Below are 17,604 nucleotides of genomic sequence, written 5' to 3'. Positions count from 1 at the left end.
CCACTTCTTTGACCCCGACCACCTGCTGCAGGGTGGGATGACCCTGGTGTAAGGCTCTGCTTTACCCCATCTCCCTCTGCTTCTGCTCCTCCAGGTAGCCCCTGCAGCACCGCTGCATGTGCTACCCAGGCTGTGCTGGCGCTGGGACCTGCAGCCTGGGACCCTATGGCTTTTGCAACAAGACTTGGCTCCTTCGGGGCATTCATCAGGATGGTGAGTTCACACTGCCCTAGCTGAACTTGGATTCCCCACAGATGGATTAAAATAGAGCTCCAGGCCAGCTGTTGAGCAATCATGGAGTTAGCTCCCCGCCGACAGTTGCTCGGTGCTTCCCCCATTGAAATCTTTGCCCATGCTCCAAAGTGGTGTGTGTCATTTCCCGTCTCTTCTGCTGATCCTTCAGACCCAAGGGCTCCCCTCCTGCACTGCCAGCATACGGGCAAAGGGCTAAGCCATCCTGAGCCACTGTCACCACAGTTGTGGTGACACCTGTGTGTGACACCTCTGTCAGACTATTGCCAAGCCAAGAAAAAGCCTCTCCCTGCCTTTCAGCTACCTGCTCAGTTCATGGGTTTGAACTCCTGCTGAGGACTGAGGCTGCCCAAATCTGCTGGCAGCAATCTCCACAGCGGCTCACAGGGGTCCCCATGTGTCCCCCCGAGTCTGCCCCTCTACGCACATGAGCTTTGCAGCCCAAACCAGAGCGCAGGGGCAGTGGGCAGCAAAGGGCACGTGTAGTTGTGGGATGCATCAGCATGCGCCACCTTGGCCCATACCAAGACCAGTCCCTCCCTGGATCTGCTCTCTGAGCTGCCTGCAAAAGGCCTTGCACTGCTTCATTTTAAGCTGCAGGATTACCCTCTGTCCCTTCCCAGTCCCAAATGGGCAAGGTCCCCTGCACCTCATGGTCCACCTGCAGTACCACCTGCTGCACAAACCATTTCCATCCATCAACTGTTGCCTCCCAGTTCAAGGGGTTCCCACGAGCACTGGTTTCAGTATGAATGGAAGAGAGGGCCAGTGCCCAGGAGTGCCCCACCACCCCAGCATGACTGCACCCCTTTCTCAGATCCACATGCAGAGGAAGAGCAGTTTAGAGTGAGGGATGTGTTACCACTTGCACACAGAGCGAATATGTAGGTGGGATTCCCAACACACCTCTGAATACCAGCCCCAACTGGAAGAAATGGTATTTCCCTTACAGCTCCAGCAGGTTTGCAGAGCTCAGGGCTGACCTGAAGCTTTGCAGTGGCTCTGAACGACAGGGTGATACGTGGAAGCAGTGGAAAAAAATAGCAGCTGACTTGAGCAGTTTCCAAGGAAAGCTGTGGCTGCGTGTGCTGCTTCTGGGATGAGAGCAAGAGGTGCCAGAGTCTTCTCCTTGCAGGAGCTCCCAGTTGCAAAAAATCTGTGTTAGCTCAGTGCCTGCACTGTGTCAGTGACATGATGAGCTCTGTGCTATTTTTCCCCCCTTGCAGATGGAGCTGGAGCTGGCTGGGGCCAGGGGAAGCTGACTCGCACTGGCTGCTTGGCTCTGAGAACTGAATTCCATAGGCGTTAAAGCCTCCAAAAATGCCCTATGGATTCAGTTCTGCAGCTGGGCAGCAAATGAGCCTCAAATCTTCAGGAAGAGAATGCAACTGTTAGCTGTTCCTGCAAGAACTGTAAAAATCTTTGCTCCTGCACAGGCACCAGAGTAGGAATGGAGGTGAGTTACAGCCACCATGGGAAACCCTGTGTTCAGAGCCCTGCTTGAGGCAATCGTTGATTGTGGCAGGCTTTCCCTCAAGGGAACAAAAAAGCCCACTACAAAATGTTTTCTTCGGTCTGAAAGTGAAATGGCACTTGAGAAAATAAATATGTTTCTGCCTCCTGATGTACTGCATGCGATTGTAAGCCTCCGCTAAAAATACTTTGTCAGAACAACAGCCTGGGTGTGCCCAGCAATCTCCTATTCAGAGTCTGGGCAGCAAAACCAAACAAAACTTTGGAAAAGATAAACAGGACAGGATGAGTAAAGTTAAGGGTTATGCCCGCTCTCGCCCCGCAGATGTCCCCAGCAGAGACAGGAATTTGGAGAAAGTTTTTGTGGATGCAACAGGCTGTCCTTCCACCCATCTATTGTTTACCTCTAGGAGACCTTGGCTGCCTACCCTGAGTTTTGGGAACATTTTCCACTATAACATGGTACAAAGCTGCCACCAGGAATTTATGGGCTGGAGGAGTGGCATTTAGGATAAATTATTATGTAAGTCCTAATAATTTATGTAGCGTCCAATCATCACCGTAGGGCAAACCCCATGCTTCCCCTCACCTTGCCTAGAAGAGCTGGTTTGCACCTGCTCCAGGATCTCACCTAAAGCAGCCCCTTCCCATGGCAGGTGGCACCCAGCTCTGACAGCCCAGCTGCGCCCTGCGCCAGCTGTAGGGGATGGGGAAGAAACTCCTTCCAGCGCCCCATCAGAGCACTGCACTGTCCGCATAAGGGTCCAGTGCATGAACCTCAGGTTCACTGCGTAAGCCACTGCCTATAGGAGCAGCTGCTGCTGCTGGGAGGACAGGGAGTGCAAATGCCAGTGCTGCAGCAAGGCTGCCACAGGCCAGGACAGCAAACTTCTAACTGCACATTCTACCTGGGCAGGATGCCCTGCTTAGATAAGGAAGAACAATAATAATGATAAAAAAAGACGGGAATCCCTGCATTTTTCCTGTACTGGGTAACCAAAGGCATATCTCATTAGCCACTGGTTGTTAATGAAGGCCTTTTCTGCTCCATACAGTACATCCCACAACCACAACTTGCAACACAGCCAAGGAGCATCAGCTTGTTCTGAGGCTTCTGCAGCAGTTTTTCTGGTTCAGTCCTCCCGCAGCTTTATTTGGCAACAGAGTTAACCCATTTCCAAGAAGCTGATTGTGGAAGGGGAAATCCAGATAGTTGCTGAGACACTCCGGCAATTGCTTAAACAAACAAAAATTATTGCATTAATTAAAAAAACAAATCCACTTGCTTTGACTTTATAGCAATCCAGAACCACCAAGAGCCTCCAAGTTCACCTTCACAGGCCCTCTCCATTGCTAGGCAGGTTGGGAACACAGAGTTCCCTCCTGCATTAGGCGGCCTTTCTCCCATGTGGCATAGCAGGGGGGGCTATGGGGGAACAGAGCAGGTCCCCTCTTTCTCTTGGATGCTCAAAGTCCTTGTTCACCTGCAAAAAGGAAGCCATCAGGCAACAAACTGGAACAAGACAAGGTACTGCCAAGCAGAATAACCCACCACAGCTGGGCAAGAACCATGTCAGAAGTCATACCTAACTTTGCAAAAAGGTGACAGATCAGATTTCAGCAGGAGACACTGCTGTCAGGTAACTAAAAAATAGGAATACAAGCATTTGCATGTGTTTTTTTTTGTTTATTTATAATAATTTAAAAGAAAGAAGTTTGCAAGCAGGTCAGACCCAGCCCCTCACAACCCTCCAGGTTTCCAGCACAACTCTGAAGTCCACCCTTCCAAAAGGCCAAGCTGTGGCAGTACTGTGCTTCACACACTTCCAGTAACTTTGCCAGAGAGCCAGCACCTCCAACCAGAGCTGAGTCAGACCCAGAACAGGGCTTCAAGCAGCAATTTCAACAAGGACATGTGGCCAGAAGGACTGAACACCAGGTTACCCAGCATAGGAGGATGGGGACACCAGGATCTTCTGACAGCACACAGGGAAGTCCTGTGTACAGGCATCACACAGTGATCAAGCACAACGATATGGTCATAAACAACAGTGACAAGATATGCAGCCAATTGCTCTTCACAGTGCTCAAGAACCCCTCTCTCCTCTGGGACCTGTACTGCCCCCAGCCTGGAGGAAATCCCATTTTAGTCTCCTTAACTGAGTGCCAGGAAGGGAGCCAGCTTCCAGGACCTTCCCTTGGACAGGGTAGGTAGAGGCCCATCTTCTCTAATCAAGGGTGGCTGCCTGGAAATCCCCACACCAGACCATGACCACTCAACCAAACCAGTGGAAATCAAATGTTCATTTCAAAACCAGAACCAAAGAGCTGATCCGACAGACAGACAAGTGCCATGTGGTTTCTTCACAGGATGTGCATTGTGCATCAAATAGGGTAAAGCTGCTGTAAACTTGTGGAGGATGGTGATCAGTTAGAAGCTAACAGGAATGGTGGCATCGCTTGCTTATGCTGCTTTCCAGCTGCACCAAGAGCAGCTGCCAACAGGCTCCCACAAGGGCTCTGGACCATCTGTCCAGTGGGTAACTAACTATATCAATATCTCAGTTTCTTCTTCTTCTTCTTACAGTTCTGGTCCTCACTGCTATTATCATCTGCCTCGCTGGCACTGGGGGTCAGAGCTGGCTGGATGACTTTTTCCACTACATATTCCTGCTCTCCTACCTTGGGGTCTCCCTTAACCAAGAACTCCCCTTTCCGGTAGGTTATGGAGACGCTGGTCCGTGGGTAGGTGCCATAAACCCTCCGGAGATCATCCTTTACAAATTTTGGGAGGTCTTTCCTTGGTCCAAACACTTTTCTGAGCTTCCCCCACTGTAGCTCCCCTCTCATCATGAAGCCTTCTGGCCATATGTCTCGATATTGATCTGACCTCTGGTAGGCAACATAGGGATTATAGTTGGCATAGGGATTGTAGAAAGGAATGGGGACCATGGGAGGTGAGTGCCAGGTGTAGTATGGACGGAAGTAGGGATTAGAGGCACTGTAGAGATGATGATACTCCACCTGACCTCCCACATAGTCAGGGTAGCTGTTCTGGTCCACCACAAAGGTGATGGGTCGGCTGTAGAAGTTGTGCATGTGGATGGGAGGGAATATCACAGAGCTGGTCACATCGTCAGCTCTTCCAGTCTGCAGCGGTGCGTAGGTGCAGGCAGAAGGTGGGATCATGGCTGGGTAATACTCCCGTGGCACAAAGCCAGACTGGTACATGGTACAGGAGCTGGGGTTTCACATAAAGGACGTTTCTCCAGAGTGGTTGATGAGTCTCAAAAGCTATGAGGGCAAGAGGGAAAGATAGAAGATTTACATGGGTTATACACATTCCAGAGCCAGGTTGAATAAGGAAATAGGCCTAGCACTGTAAGCTAACTACCAACAAATTAACAGAACATGTTCCTGCCCTAGGAACAGGCCACAAACACAGCTACATTGCCAGTAACTGCCTTTTAGCTGCTCAGCAGGACTCCTCATTTAACCCACCCAGACCTCAGAGTTAGGATGGAAACAATATGGCATAAAAACACCACTGAGGGTAGAAGAGGTGGCCTCATATCCTCATGACACATCTTTGTACTGCTGAGAGGCAGCAAGACAGATTGCAAAAAGCCAGAGACCCTTGAGCAGGCATAAAAACGGGGAAGGCAAGCACAAGTGAAAGAAGCCCAGAAATAAAGCAAGCAGGCAAAGAAAGAGGACATAGCCCAGCTCTGCTGCAATTATTTCAGTGCCATTCTGTCCAGACAAGGAGATAAAAACAATCTTCAACTGTCCTTGACTCTCCCCATGCTCCTAAAGCCCTGCTTCTACTCTGAGAAGCAAGCAAGACTTGTGCCTACTGTTCTAGAGCAAGATCCAGGCACATCTACATTTCCTCTGATGAGTTCTTGTGTAAAGGAATCTCATTTTGGTCTCAGTAGTTACCATTCATATTTAAGCATGCATTTACCTTGAGCAACTTTGACCTACAGCTGAATTTGTTGCTAGCCTGCCCTCACCAGATGATCCAAGCATACTCTAGGGCATTAAGCTATGTCCTACCATGACTCATTATCCTCTCCTCAAGGGCAGGAAAGGAAGCTGTACATAGCATGAGTTTTTTTTAAAAAGAGTTTACTACCAGAGACAGGAAAAGATCATGCACAGAAAAGTAAAGGCAGCAAGTTTTTTGCATTTGGTTCCCACCCCCAGCTTCAGATCCCGTAGGCTCTTTTTGCTCCAGCCTTAAATACAGAGCTGCCTCTCACACAAGTGTTGATCAAGAAGATGAAATTCTTCCCTCAGTTCAGTGCTTTCCTCCAGCTTAACAGGAAATTTGGCAGTCTCCAAAAAAACTTGCCTGTCACAAGCAATGCTGGGTACTACACAATGAAGGTTTTTATTTTTTCAGCCAGCACAAGTTGTTCCTGTCCCTTGAGGTTTGTAATCTGCACTAGGTCAAGCCTGCTTTTGCCATGGGTGCAGAGCTAGAAGTCTACCCCCTGCACAGGTGAACAGCACTAGATTCAGACAAGACCAGGCAGTACCCTTAACCAAGATTTGCAGCATAGGAGCCAAACCGCATCATAACCATCACCTCCACAAACAGGAGGAAAAAGAAAGGGTGAAGAGGGGGGAAAGTTCACAACCTACTTCACTTAAGGCCATTACAAAAAAGGCTTGAACAGCTTCAAGCAAAATAAAGCAAGCAAGCTTGAATAGGTTTGGCCGAGGTCCCCCCAGCTCCCTAGCAGGTGGGGAGGAGGAGAGCAGGCACTGTGCCATTTCCTGCATTTAGCCCAGGTTCCAACGTACAGCATAGCTCTCAGGCACTCACCAGGCAAGGTCAGGGCTGAGTGCCTCTCTGTGCCCAAGAGCTCCTGAACATTTCTTCCCAAGTTTGCCTGGCCACTAAAGAGATTTAGAGCTGAGCCCCCTGCAGCAAGGGGCACCACTGCATCCTGTTTAAGCATAATTCATTAGACCTTTATTGAAAGGACACAAAAAGCTAGCTCCCAAACACCCTGCCTGCCTAACTTGCTCAGAACCACCGCAAAAATCCAGAGGGGTATTATATATCAATGGCAGCATGAGGTGGATAAATTGAATAGACAGACTAGTTTTTAAGAAGAGGCTAAGTGCCTGTTTTAATCCACTTCAACCCCACATCCCTATTGAGATCCACAGGATCATTTCCATGGATCCTTTGTGTTTCAGAGTAAGTGGTCTCCACAGAGAACATGCAGCTGTTGCATCCATTGAGTGGAACAAAGCAAACCCAGCTTTTACCTCTGCTGCTGCATCAGTGTGCTGCTTCATGCCAGTTTAGGACAGCTCTGGAGAAGCTGTTATCTAGTTGATGACCTGCCCTCACGCAAAAGCTACAGATGGCCAGCCCATCTACCATTTGCTGTAGCACCTTGTGCTTCAGCTGGCAGCATCAGTGCTCCCAACTCTTCCCTGTAGTCACAGAAGGGGCAATAGGCTGTCTCAATCACTCAGGTTTTAGCACTGAGGCAGCCTGAGCAGAGCTATTAATTGCTTTGATTTTGCACTGGAGAAAGATAAGGGGAACAAGCTGGTGGCTCAGCCAGGCACGATGGCCCAGAAGAGGAAGCAAACTGAAGAGATAGCAGGGAGGGGGGATGAGGGACAGAGGGATGGGACGAGATGCGGATTAAGCAGGGCCGGGAACACGCCAGGCCAACACTGTCACACACAACGACAGAAGTGAAGACATTCCCCTGGAAACAGATCACCCAGGAGGAGAGTGTTGACAGCTGACACAGCGTAGACAATACTTCAGAGACCGGGAGGAAGCTGGCAGTCCGGCAGGGTGAGCCTTGGCTTGGTGGCTGGGCTCCAACTGGCTTTGCCTTTCCCAGGCTCTGCTGCACAGCTGCCTGGTGCTGCCCTGTCCCCACCAGCTCCCCAGCACAGAGCTCTCCCCCTGTGCCTGAGCACCAGAGCTCTCAGGATTGCCCTGACACTGGCTTACCTTCTCAAGCACAAGGGGCTGAATCCCAGTTCCTGGCTTGCAGGGCACTATGCCGCTCTGAATCATTAGGTGTGTTGCAACAAGGTTTTGCTATGCAGGAGGCACAAGGCTTCTGCCCTGCCCCTCCAGAGCTGCAGCCTTGTGTGTGCTCCCAGGGACTGACAACATGGTTCACACCAGAATTACACCAGTGCTTGTTGTTCATATCGACCTTCAGGCTGCTTCGGCTTCCAGAGGCAGGCGTTGGGAGACCACAGCTGGACCAAAGCCTTGCTGGACTCTGTAGAGCCGAGCTAGAGTGTGACAAATGCAAGTCTACAGCAGGAAAGGGTTTTGACAGCATCGGTACCAGCTTGCCTGATCCTTGCCTTATCAAGCTTACTGGGAAGTGAGAACAGGCAGTGCTTCAGGGAAAACTGGGTTTGCCAGGAGGGTGATCTTCTGTTAGGCCATCTGATGGCTGGAAAGCATCAAAAGCCAGATGCTTAAGAAAACCAACCCCCAGCCATCAACATTACCTAGTGATACCCCTTGAGGAAAGGGTCCAACCCTATCTCTTCTCCCTTTCCTCTTCATCAGCGCCTACTTCTTGTCTCTCCAGTGCCAGCAGCCAGAGGCTGCCCTGGCTTTGGAGGTAAACATCCAACAGCCTCCATCTCTCTCTCCACGAGCAGCTGTCAGACTAGAAGCAGAGAGGGGATCCTGGCTGACCTGTCTCTTCAGGCTACCACCCACTTTCTTCCCTTGCTCCAGTTTCAAGCTCTACTATGTCACGTGGGAAAAATCACCTCATCTGTTGCTTGGCACCTGGATGTCCTGAACAGAAAAGGGCAAAACAGTCCTCAAAGCTTGAGCTGAGCTCTCCTAAATGCCTCCCCGGTCCTGAGATCCACTGACAGTCATCAATATACACCAGCTTGTTGGTGGCACAGACTGAAAGAGTGGGTGTGTGGGCACCATTGCTGTGCCTGAGAGCCAAGCCACCCTAGCCAGGGCACTGGTTGCTCCCAGCTGGCGACTACAGCTCCAAGCAGCCAACCCAGTAAGAAAGGCCACAGCAAGAAACAAGCCAGCCTCTCCCTTCAAGCCTTTCCAGCAGTTTTGACCTTGCTGAAAAAGGGTTAAAAAAAAAAAAAAAGAAAAAAGCTCCTAAGAAGGTCACAGCCAGCTGAAATGAGACAGTCATCTCTGCTTGGTGAGAACATGATACCTCAGACTCTTCCGAGGCTTGCCAGAGCCTACTCCAGCAATTCCCTCGCCTACTGCCCAGCCATCTGGCAGGGCTTCTCTCCTCACACATCTTGGTGCAGGTCAAGGAGACTGACACCACAGCTCCAAAAATACTTGATACAGCACCAGCTGACCCAGACAGAGTTGCTATGGAGCAATCAAGCAATGTTTGCAACACAAAACCAGAGAGTACACTTGACAGCTCAAGTATAAAAGAGATCCTGTTTCACTGCTATTATGCAGTTACTACAGGTGATGAATCCACCACTAGTTAATACAGAAATGCCCAAGGCTGGTAGGGCTTTTCTAGCATCTAAAGCAGCAGAAATCACCTTGCCAGCATTACAGAATAACATGGTTTTGCTGCACATGTCTCAGATACGTGGAGCTTTACTGTCACACAGGCTAGCTTAGCATTTGGGGAGCTTTCTGTTCAGCTACTCATGGAGCACAAAAAACACTGTGAGCTGCAGAAAACAGAGCAAAGTGTGAATATTCAAGTCTACACCAGACTGCACATACTCTACGAGAGATTTTAAAACAAGCCTGACTGTAGCATGGGCACAGACCAACATACAAGATGTACCACAGTATCCAACATGCAGAAGTCGTGCAAGTATTTCTGATATGTCTGGACAGGTAGCCAGACATACCTATCTCTGTTTCACAAAGACCAACAGTTCCAGCATACTGAAAGCCAACACAACTGCAGAGACATTGAACCCACAGGAGAGAACATGGTTGAGACTGAGTAAAATAGATGGCCAAGACTATTCTGGCCTCATGCCATTGCCCTATGATCAGCTCCCAAACAAAGAGAATGGGGAGATCCTGTTAAGTTACCTTTTCCTCTCTACTGTTCCAGCACCCAAACTCTCAGACTCTTCTTTCTGGCTTTCTTCCTGCCCTGTTCTTCTCCCCACCCCACAAAAACCACAGGTCTGTTGCCATTGCTCTGTAGCAACTCCCAGACAGACAGGGATGAATACTGCAAAAGCAGTATTTTCCCCTAAACAAGGGGATGAAGAAGTCATGAGTTATTTCCAGTTAGTCTCCCCATTTTGAACAGATACTGCAAAACTGTTGCCATCTGACAAGGCCTTGGCAAGGTCCTCCCTTGGAAAAAACCGAAACTTCAAGGACTCTTCTGGAAGAGAGAGGTTAAAACGGAACATACTCATCAAGCTAAGGTTTGTCTTTCACAGTTCTGTTGTCAGAGTCCCACATGCTTATGCTTCTTGGGGAGGTGGGAGAGCTGTACAACACAATAGCTTTGAGCCTCTGCCACCAGTACTGATCCTTAGGACAGTGGCACTTGGCTGACTTCCTTAAGGGGATGCTTTCTCTCAGCCAGATGAGCCTGGCAACAACACAGGAATTCAAGGAAAGTGCAATAGCTCATTACAATCTGGATCCTTTCAGGCCTTAATTTTTATCTAGGGGAGCAGATTCTTAATCATGGAAGCACTTTTGGATTTTTCACCCACCTCTACACCCCCAAGATAATACAGCACCATGAATTTTTGCTGTACTCTCCAAGAAGAGAGCAAACCCACACTGTCCTAGCAAAGCACTCCAAGGAGTGTTAAATACTTCCACAAGAGGTTACTACATTATGCCTAGTACAAGGTGCCACAAGGCAGTAGCCAAATCTCAGCAAGACAGACCAGGACTGCAGAGAATGGGTCCAGCCTCCCATTTGCTGGGCAAAGCCCACTACAACCTCAGGGGAGGCCTGACTTCTTGGAAGAGACAAGCTCTCGTGGCATCTAAAAAAAAAAAAAAAAAGGAGCAAGTGCTGTGTGGTGGGCTGAGGTGAAATGGGGCCATTTCTGCCCCACTGCTGCTCACCCACTGCACCCCTGTGACTCCTCCAGCAGCACAGAGCACAGTGTGATTGAGGGCAGCACCCTACCAGCTCCCACAGCAGGCCAGCTCAGGAGGAGCATTTCTGCTTCAGTCTTGAGCCCCGAGTGTCACCATGGTCACCGATTTCTGTATGCAATTAGTTTTCTGTAAAGCCACAGTGCATGGAGCGCCATTACCTGCTTCCTACAGGCAGAGCTGGCACTGCATACTGGGAGCTGGACAGCTATTACATACCAGTGTCTCCTTACACTGATCCTCTATTAGGTCGCTCTAGACTGAAAGTTTGGTGAGGCAGAGTATGCAGCCTCTGCTTCTCAGAAAGGGGTGAGGCTATTTGCCATGCTCCCTTGTGCTGTCTAGCAGTATAAAGGAAGATAACCCATACTGAAAGCTCCTTGAAAATAGCCATGAGAAAGAAAAGATCTTTGCAGAGAAGAGTACTTTGAATGAAAGCTTAATGGCTCTCCATAGAGCGGTAAAGCTACAAGGTGGAAAGGGTTTGAGAGAGAGATTAGTAGGAACAGGAAAACTCCACCAACCCAGATAGTTTTGTATGTTTTTAGTAAAAGGTAAATACAAAAGCAATTTTGATGGAATCAAAGAAAGCAGCAGCACAGGGCAGCAGACAGATGGAGATGGCTGTGGGCCACCCTACTTGCCCCTGGGGTGCAGAGCTGGACAGAAGCAGCAGCTAAGTGGTGACACCCTCACTTTGGCAGCAGGACAAGTTTCTAGACTGGGCCAGTTCCTTCACCCACTAATCTCTGAAGCTGTCTAACAAAAAATTTAGCTCTGTGAGCAGAGTTGAGGAGCCTGGAACAGCCCTGAGTGGCAGGGCACCTGTATGTAGGCTTTGCAGAATGCAAAAAATGCTGGTCTACAAGGCTCTTCAGCCAGGAAGAAGGTTGTTTGTATCACTCAATGTGCCAGAGGAGCAACTGGCACTGGAGGAAGGCCAGCAAGCAGCCTCCTCTCCTTCCCACACCACTCATCCAGTCTGAGGAGCTCCCCCAGTTCTTCCTCCCACACCACAGAAGGGACCTTTCCATCAGCAGCTACTTCACTATCCAAATTCTTACAGCTGCTTAAGCCAAGTGAAAAGATATCATGAGCACAGCTGATATCAGAGTTCCTTTTGGGATGGCCAGCCTAGAGGACCTCAGACACACCAACTCCCTCCCCATGGGAAGAACAAGCTGCCACCTTAATGAGAGAACATTCATACAAAACGTACCACACTTGATGCTCCCCTCCAAGAGGTGGGCTCAGAATTACTCCTGGGTCTTGCACCATGAACAACCCCTTCGGCTCAGCCAAGAGGAAGGATTTAGTTTAAGCCAGAAGACTCCAGTCCTCATCCTTCTCCGTCTGAACTCTGCTGTTACTAGTGCATCATGAAGAAAAGAGCTCCAGCTGGCACTGGTAACTGCAGAAGTAGCAGTTAATGCTTATTACAGTCAGTCACCCCTTATATAGGCCCTCTGAAGAGGGAGTATATCTGTTTCAGCTATTCAAAGCAGCATTCCCAGAAAGCGCTGAAATCTAGCATGGGTCTGGCATTTATTTCTGAAGTCTGTGCAAAGCCCAGACTCTGTACGAGGTCAAAACACCAGGAAAAGCCCTAGCTATTGCAAAGCAAGTCTTTACTTGACTCTGATGATCTAAAAACCACCCCCTTGCATAATTGTTCAAATAGTGGTCAAAATACAACTCAGTGCTGACAGAGAGGTTTGGAGCAGCCACTCCTATTCTCACTGCAGCTGCTGGATATCACTGCAGGTCTAAAACAGCTGCATTGCCAAGAATAAAACATGGTGAGTGTTACCGCAGGGACACTGCATCAGCAGGAAAGTCTTTGGAAGCCACCCCTGCCTCTTGCCAAGGTAATTCTGACACTGTCACCCCTTCAGCCTCTCCCCGTCTGCTGCACCACAGTCTAGATTTTGGACACGCTCCAAGCTTTCTCCTTCCTCGATATGCCCCCCTTTCAGCATGGCCTAACTTCTGCTGTATTAAAGCTCCCACCATCAGTGTTTTCTTCCTAGCAACCGCTGTAGGCACCCTTCACATCAGAACCTCACCAGAGGTTCAAATCTGTGCCCCATGTCTCAGGATCCCAGTCAGCCCTTTTTCCTCATACAAACAGCCACCACCTTTTTCCTCACACAAACCCTTTTCCAGACATAGCTCTACACCCAGGCGCTACTTTTTTCAATAATCAAGCATATTTTAATCTGCACTTCATAGCATTTAGAGTCCCAAGGATCCCCCTCCGTGTTTAAACACAGCCTGCACAACCAGACCCACTCCTACTCTCACTTAACAGTTCATCTGATATCCATCACCGCTATCCACACACACTCTTTAAAGAAATCTCAGTATCAGTTAGCTCAAGCTTCCAAATAGGAGATCCCAGACCAGCCCCCAGCTGTCACTTCCCCCACCCAGCTGTTCCCCTTCAGATTGCAGTCTTGAGACAACTGACTCAGACTAACTTATCAATCAATCACACCAATAGGTCAACTGAATGATCAATAACCTCATTAACACACCACTAGTATCTCATCGTTATTTGTATCATTTTGTGCATGACTATGAAGCTACTAATCAAGTCTTATGAACCACACAAAACTGCTACTGAGTTACAGGTGTGTCACCTTTCCCTCCCATACCACTTAATACTAGGGTGCAAGCTCATCCCTCTTTGCTCTGCCCTCCCACACCAAGTCTTTCCAACACAGACCTGATGGAGAGTCCAGCAGGTTGTCTACAGAGCATCTTTCCAGCATCCCAGTGGATCCGGGTCCTCAGGCTTCACTACCATCAGTGGATGTCTGCACTCCTGCAGTCAGCTGCTCCCACTTTCATTCTTTTGTCTCATTTCCTATCTTACTCTTTCATTTCAAGATGCACTTTTTTTTTTGCCATGCTCATGCCTCCCTTCCTCCAGTCTCCTCCCAAATAGACAATCCAACCCTAATTACTTCTTCCCTATTGGTCTCAGTTTTGCTACATCCATAACCAAGTCTGGTGTTTCTGATACCATTACCTAGGCAATCTCCGCCTTACCTGTTACTACTGCTATGGTGTGGATAGCCTTGCAAGGTTCTACCCTGCAAGAGCTGCTTCAGACACCCTATAGTTATCTGTTTCCTCCTGGTTATGCATTGCTTACTTCACACACTCCAAGACAAAACATTCTACCTTAGCCTTGATTCCTCTGCCCAGCTCTAGTTACATACAGGCACTTTCTTATCTTGCACAAGTTTGCACATGGCAGAGCAACACGTTTTGCACACTGTTTTTGTGCTTTCACAGCATCCCACTCTCTTCAACTGCTTGAATAGAAGTCTTTGCCCTTGAAGTGCTCTTGGGAGAGTCTCCTGGTGTTCTGCAAAGGCCTTAGCTGGTTACATAGCCTGGTTCTCCAGAGAGACTTCATGCCTACAGTGGGTTTGCTCTGTTGACACACACTAGCATCCAACGCCACAGCAAACATTTGCATTTTAGCTACTTGCGTTTAAAATACACTTGTGTCCCATTCCGGTGCATCCTGCAACAAGGATGCATGTTTAGAAGTGAGGAAGGCATAACTTCTTATGCACTTCCCATGGGATAAACACCCCAAACACTGTGACAGGGTGGGAAAGAGATTATCCCGACTTTGGGGTTATATTATATATCATTCCTTTAGCGTAAAAGGAATGTTTTCTGATATAACAGCAATACACATTATTTCTAGCTTAAGTTCAACCATCTGAGCTAGAATTACCCATGGAAATACCGCTCTTGTTGCATCCCTCACGGCAAACAGCTGCAGCATCTGCTGATCTATAACTCTGTAATAAGTTAAAAAAATAGAACTACCTTCTGTTATGGTCTTTAGACAATACAGAACATAGCTCACAAATAACGCTATTGATTTTTCTTTTTAAATGGGACTCAAAAGGCAATCTTGTATTTCCAAGAACACAATCACTCAGAGAAGCCTTTCTATGCCATTTTTTTCTGAACTAAAAGTTTAAAACCTATCATCACACAACAATAACAATTTACATTAGTATCTCTCACAAACAGGTGATTCTAGGAAAAAGTTACAGGCTACAGCTGACATGAATCAGCATGCTATACGTGGACTCACATCTATTACATAAGACAGCAGATATGCCAGGGTGAAGAAGACACCACCTCCAGAGGGATTTAAGTACTGGTGTTTTCAAAAAGCCAAGCAGAGTGCAAAATACCTCAGTTGTACATTGCTACTACAAACATTTAAGCTAGCACTAGTATTGCTTTGCTACTGTAGCTAGTAAAACATTACAGCATAACCAGTCTTTAGTCATAAGTGCAGAAAACGGACATTTGTTTGGTGTGCATGTACTCACATCACAGGGAAAGCCAATGAAGATGATGCCTTCACTTAACTGAGGAGTAAGGAGGAACAGGATACACAACATGATCTTAAGAAGGTAACATGCTTTCTACAGTTTCTTTTCACTGATGTATCTTGGTGACATCAGCAGAGCTAGGAGATGCACTAAGATACCAAATTACACCTTGCAGAGGCTTTCCTGTAGTAGCCAGGGCTGCAGTTACCTGTCTGAACATGCCCTTGTAGTCAAGAAAAACAACAGGCAGCTCATTCTTTCAGCAATTACATTGCATGTTCAAACAGGGAACTTTAAGTCCAACTGCCTACAGACAAGAATACTAAAGCTAGTAAAAGGTCCATGTCTTAGCTAGTCAGATTGCCTTATAGAGAAAAAATAGAACTTGAACGTAAAGACTTAGGCATCGCAAGGATGAAAGGCACAGGTAAAAGAACAGCTAAAGTCAGCATGCTAAGCCAGCCCAGAAAAACCTCAAAAACACTCACCAAAACTTCAGGCTGTTTCTCAAAGCAGCAAAATGCTGTTTTTAACACTTAAAGAAAACTTGTAAACTTTAAAGTAGCCCACCACAGAGTACTTCAGAAACAAACCCTACTGCTTCTTTGTTTTAGTCCCATAAACTCCTTGCTCATACTCAGCTACCAACAGCAAAGCTAGTATTTGTGGCTTATTCAGTAGGTTGTACTTAAGAAGCCATACAAATGGCTCCCATCAGCATTACCTTATTGTAAACACCTGCACCATTACGAGCCTTTACAGATACAAATCCCCACCCAGTTTTAAAAAGGGTGACAGGATCTGCAAGGTCAGTTCATCATTGCTCAGCACAGCTGCTGCAGCAGAGCACACTCCTTAGGGATGCTTAGTGCTTTGCTCTGCTGCAGGTAATTTCAATCGCTGATGTTAAATACCTACAAATCACTCTTTAATTATAAAACCTGTTCTATGGACTTATAAAAATGACCAATGTAGGAAGCCATTAGTAAGTCTAATACACAAAAACATGAGGAGGTAGTACTGATACCAAAAAATGAGAGACAAAACTCTCTAGTACCCAGTTAAGAGTGTTAGAATGCAGCCATTTTTTATTTTCAGTGCTGGATGCACAGGGCATAAGTTCTGTCCACTGTGCACATCAGCTTTGTTCACTGTTTATCTTTATGTGGCAAATCTATACATATTAATGACATTTCTGAGAAACTATTAGCATATGCATTACAGTTCCATGAACTACTTATCGTATCTACACTCTTACTATGCATGTGTGGCCTAACGGGTCGGAGGTCCTCTGGTGGTTATTTGGGACATCTTCATCTTCTTTATCCTCTTCTTTTCATCACCTTCTTCTGGCTCTGGTTCAGCACTCTGGGCTCATGTCTTGGTTTCAGACAGGTTCTGTTCTACTTAGTAGCTAAACTATACAGTGCAGTATTCTACTAGTAGCTGAACTACCTAATACGGTGTTGTGCATCTAGGCCATGTCATGGATACATAGCTGCAACATTTACAGTTAAGCACACTAGTAAAATTCCTCCGGTATCAGTAGGGTGGAATGATCCTTTTCTGAACATAAGAACTGGCTTTTGCCTCAGTTTTCCCTGATGAAGTTAGTGAATACTTGGATGAGAACAACTGTCGTGGTAAGAGGTGGAAGGCGATAAATATGCTGAAAACAGGAGTTATTTCTTTGAGAGAAAGGTCCAAAGAGAGCGCTTAAAGGACAACAACAGTCTCTATTTTTGAACTATATGGGATGTAACGTAAACAAATCCTGGGAGAAAAGTGTAAGTAGCTGATGACTATGGCCTGGGAGACAAGCATGGCATTTGATGGATTAGGGGGAAGACTACCTGCCCCCTGTGTTACCACATTCATCGTTTTGCTTCCTTAGTCATTTTGCAGCTTGGCACAACGCTCTTTTGAGGCTCCCTCGGAGCAGTTCGAGGTGTTTAAGGCGAAAAGGCGCCACAAGCCCAGCGCCCAGCTACCTCCCCCGGCGGGCACCTCGGGCTTCCCAGCGCCGCTCTCCTCCGGCCCCGCGATGCCGGTGAGCGGGCTGTCAGGCCCCACAGCAGTCTGTCCACTGCCGGGCACCTTCGCTGCCCGCCTTGGCGTGGGTGGTGAGGGTCCGGCCTGGCCCGGCCGACCGGCTGCCCCGGGCCCGCCAACGTTCCTATGGCGACGGGCGCCCCGCGAGCCGGGTAGATCATAGAGCAGCCAGCCCACTCCGGCTAGAAGGGTCGCAGCGAGCCCGCCCCTGCCGCGCCACCTGGCAGGCGGGGCGGGGCTAATGCAAACGAGGCGGCGGAGGGCACCGGGGCGGTGTTCAGCTGCTTCCCCGCGAGGTGATCTCACGCGAGATGGCGGCCGGGAGGGGGCGGCTTCGCTTGCCAG

General features: G+C 48.2%; 1 protein-coding gene across 3 annotated transcripts; it reads right to left on the bottom strand.

The window, feature by feature from the left end:
• Nucleotides 1-3,407: 3,407 nt before the first annotated feature.
• C9H10orf95 (chromosome 9 C10orf95 homolog) lies at nucleotides 3,408-17,589 on the bottom strand. 3 transcript variants are annotated; one of them, XM_056351454.1, is made up of 2 exons: nucleotides 16,466-17,589; nucleotides 3,408-5,019 (listed from the first exon to the last, which is right to left on the bottom strand). In XM_056351454.1, the coding sequence occupies exon 2, from the start codon at nucleotides 4,954-4,956 to the stop codon at nucleotides 4,279-4,281; it is 678 nt and encodes a 225-aa protein (XP_056207429.1). In that variant the 5' UTR covers nucleotides 4,957-5,019; nucleotides 16,466-17,589; the 3' UTR covers nucleotides 3,408-4,278. The 3 variants fall into 3 exon arrangements, with proteins under 3 accessions (XP_056207429.1, XP_056207430.1, XP_056207431.1); XM_056351455.1 differs by lacking the exon at nucleotides 16,466-17,589 and adding an exon at nucleotides 13,563-13,693; XM_056351456.1 differs by lacking the exon at nucleotides 16,466-17,589 and adding an exon at nucleotides 9,794-9,863.
• Between the last annotated feature and the right edge of the window lie 15 nt (nucleotides 17,590-17,604).

This window comes from Falco biarmicus, chromosome 9 (genome assembly GCF_023638135.1).
Source record: "Falco biarmicus isolate bFalBia1 chromosome 9, bFalBia1.pri, whole genome shotgun sequence".
NCBI classification, from domain to species: Eukaryota; Metazoa; Chordata; class Aves; order Falconiformes; family Falconidae; genus Falco; species Falco biarmicus.
Note: the sequence above shows the minus strand (reverse complement) of the source record. Positions and strands in the feature narration are given on the sequence as shown.

What these genes read in the sequence shown, in the direction of transcription:
- C9H10orf95 (XM_056351454.1), bottom strand. Translation starts at nt 4,956, where the DNA reads ATGTACCAGTCTGGCTTTGTGCCACGGGAGTATTACCCAGCCATGATC.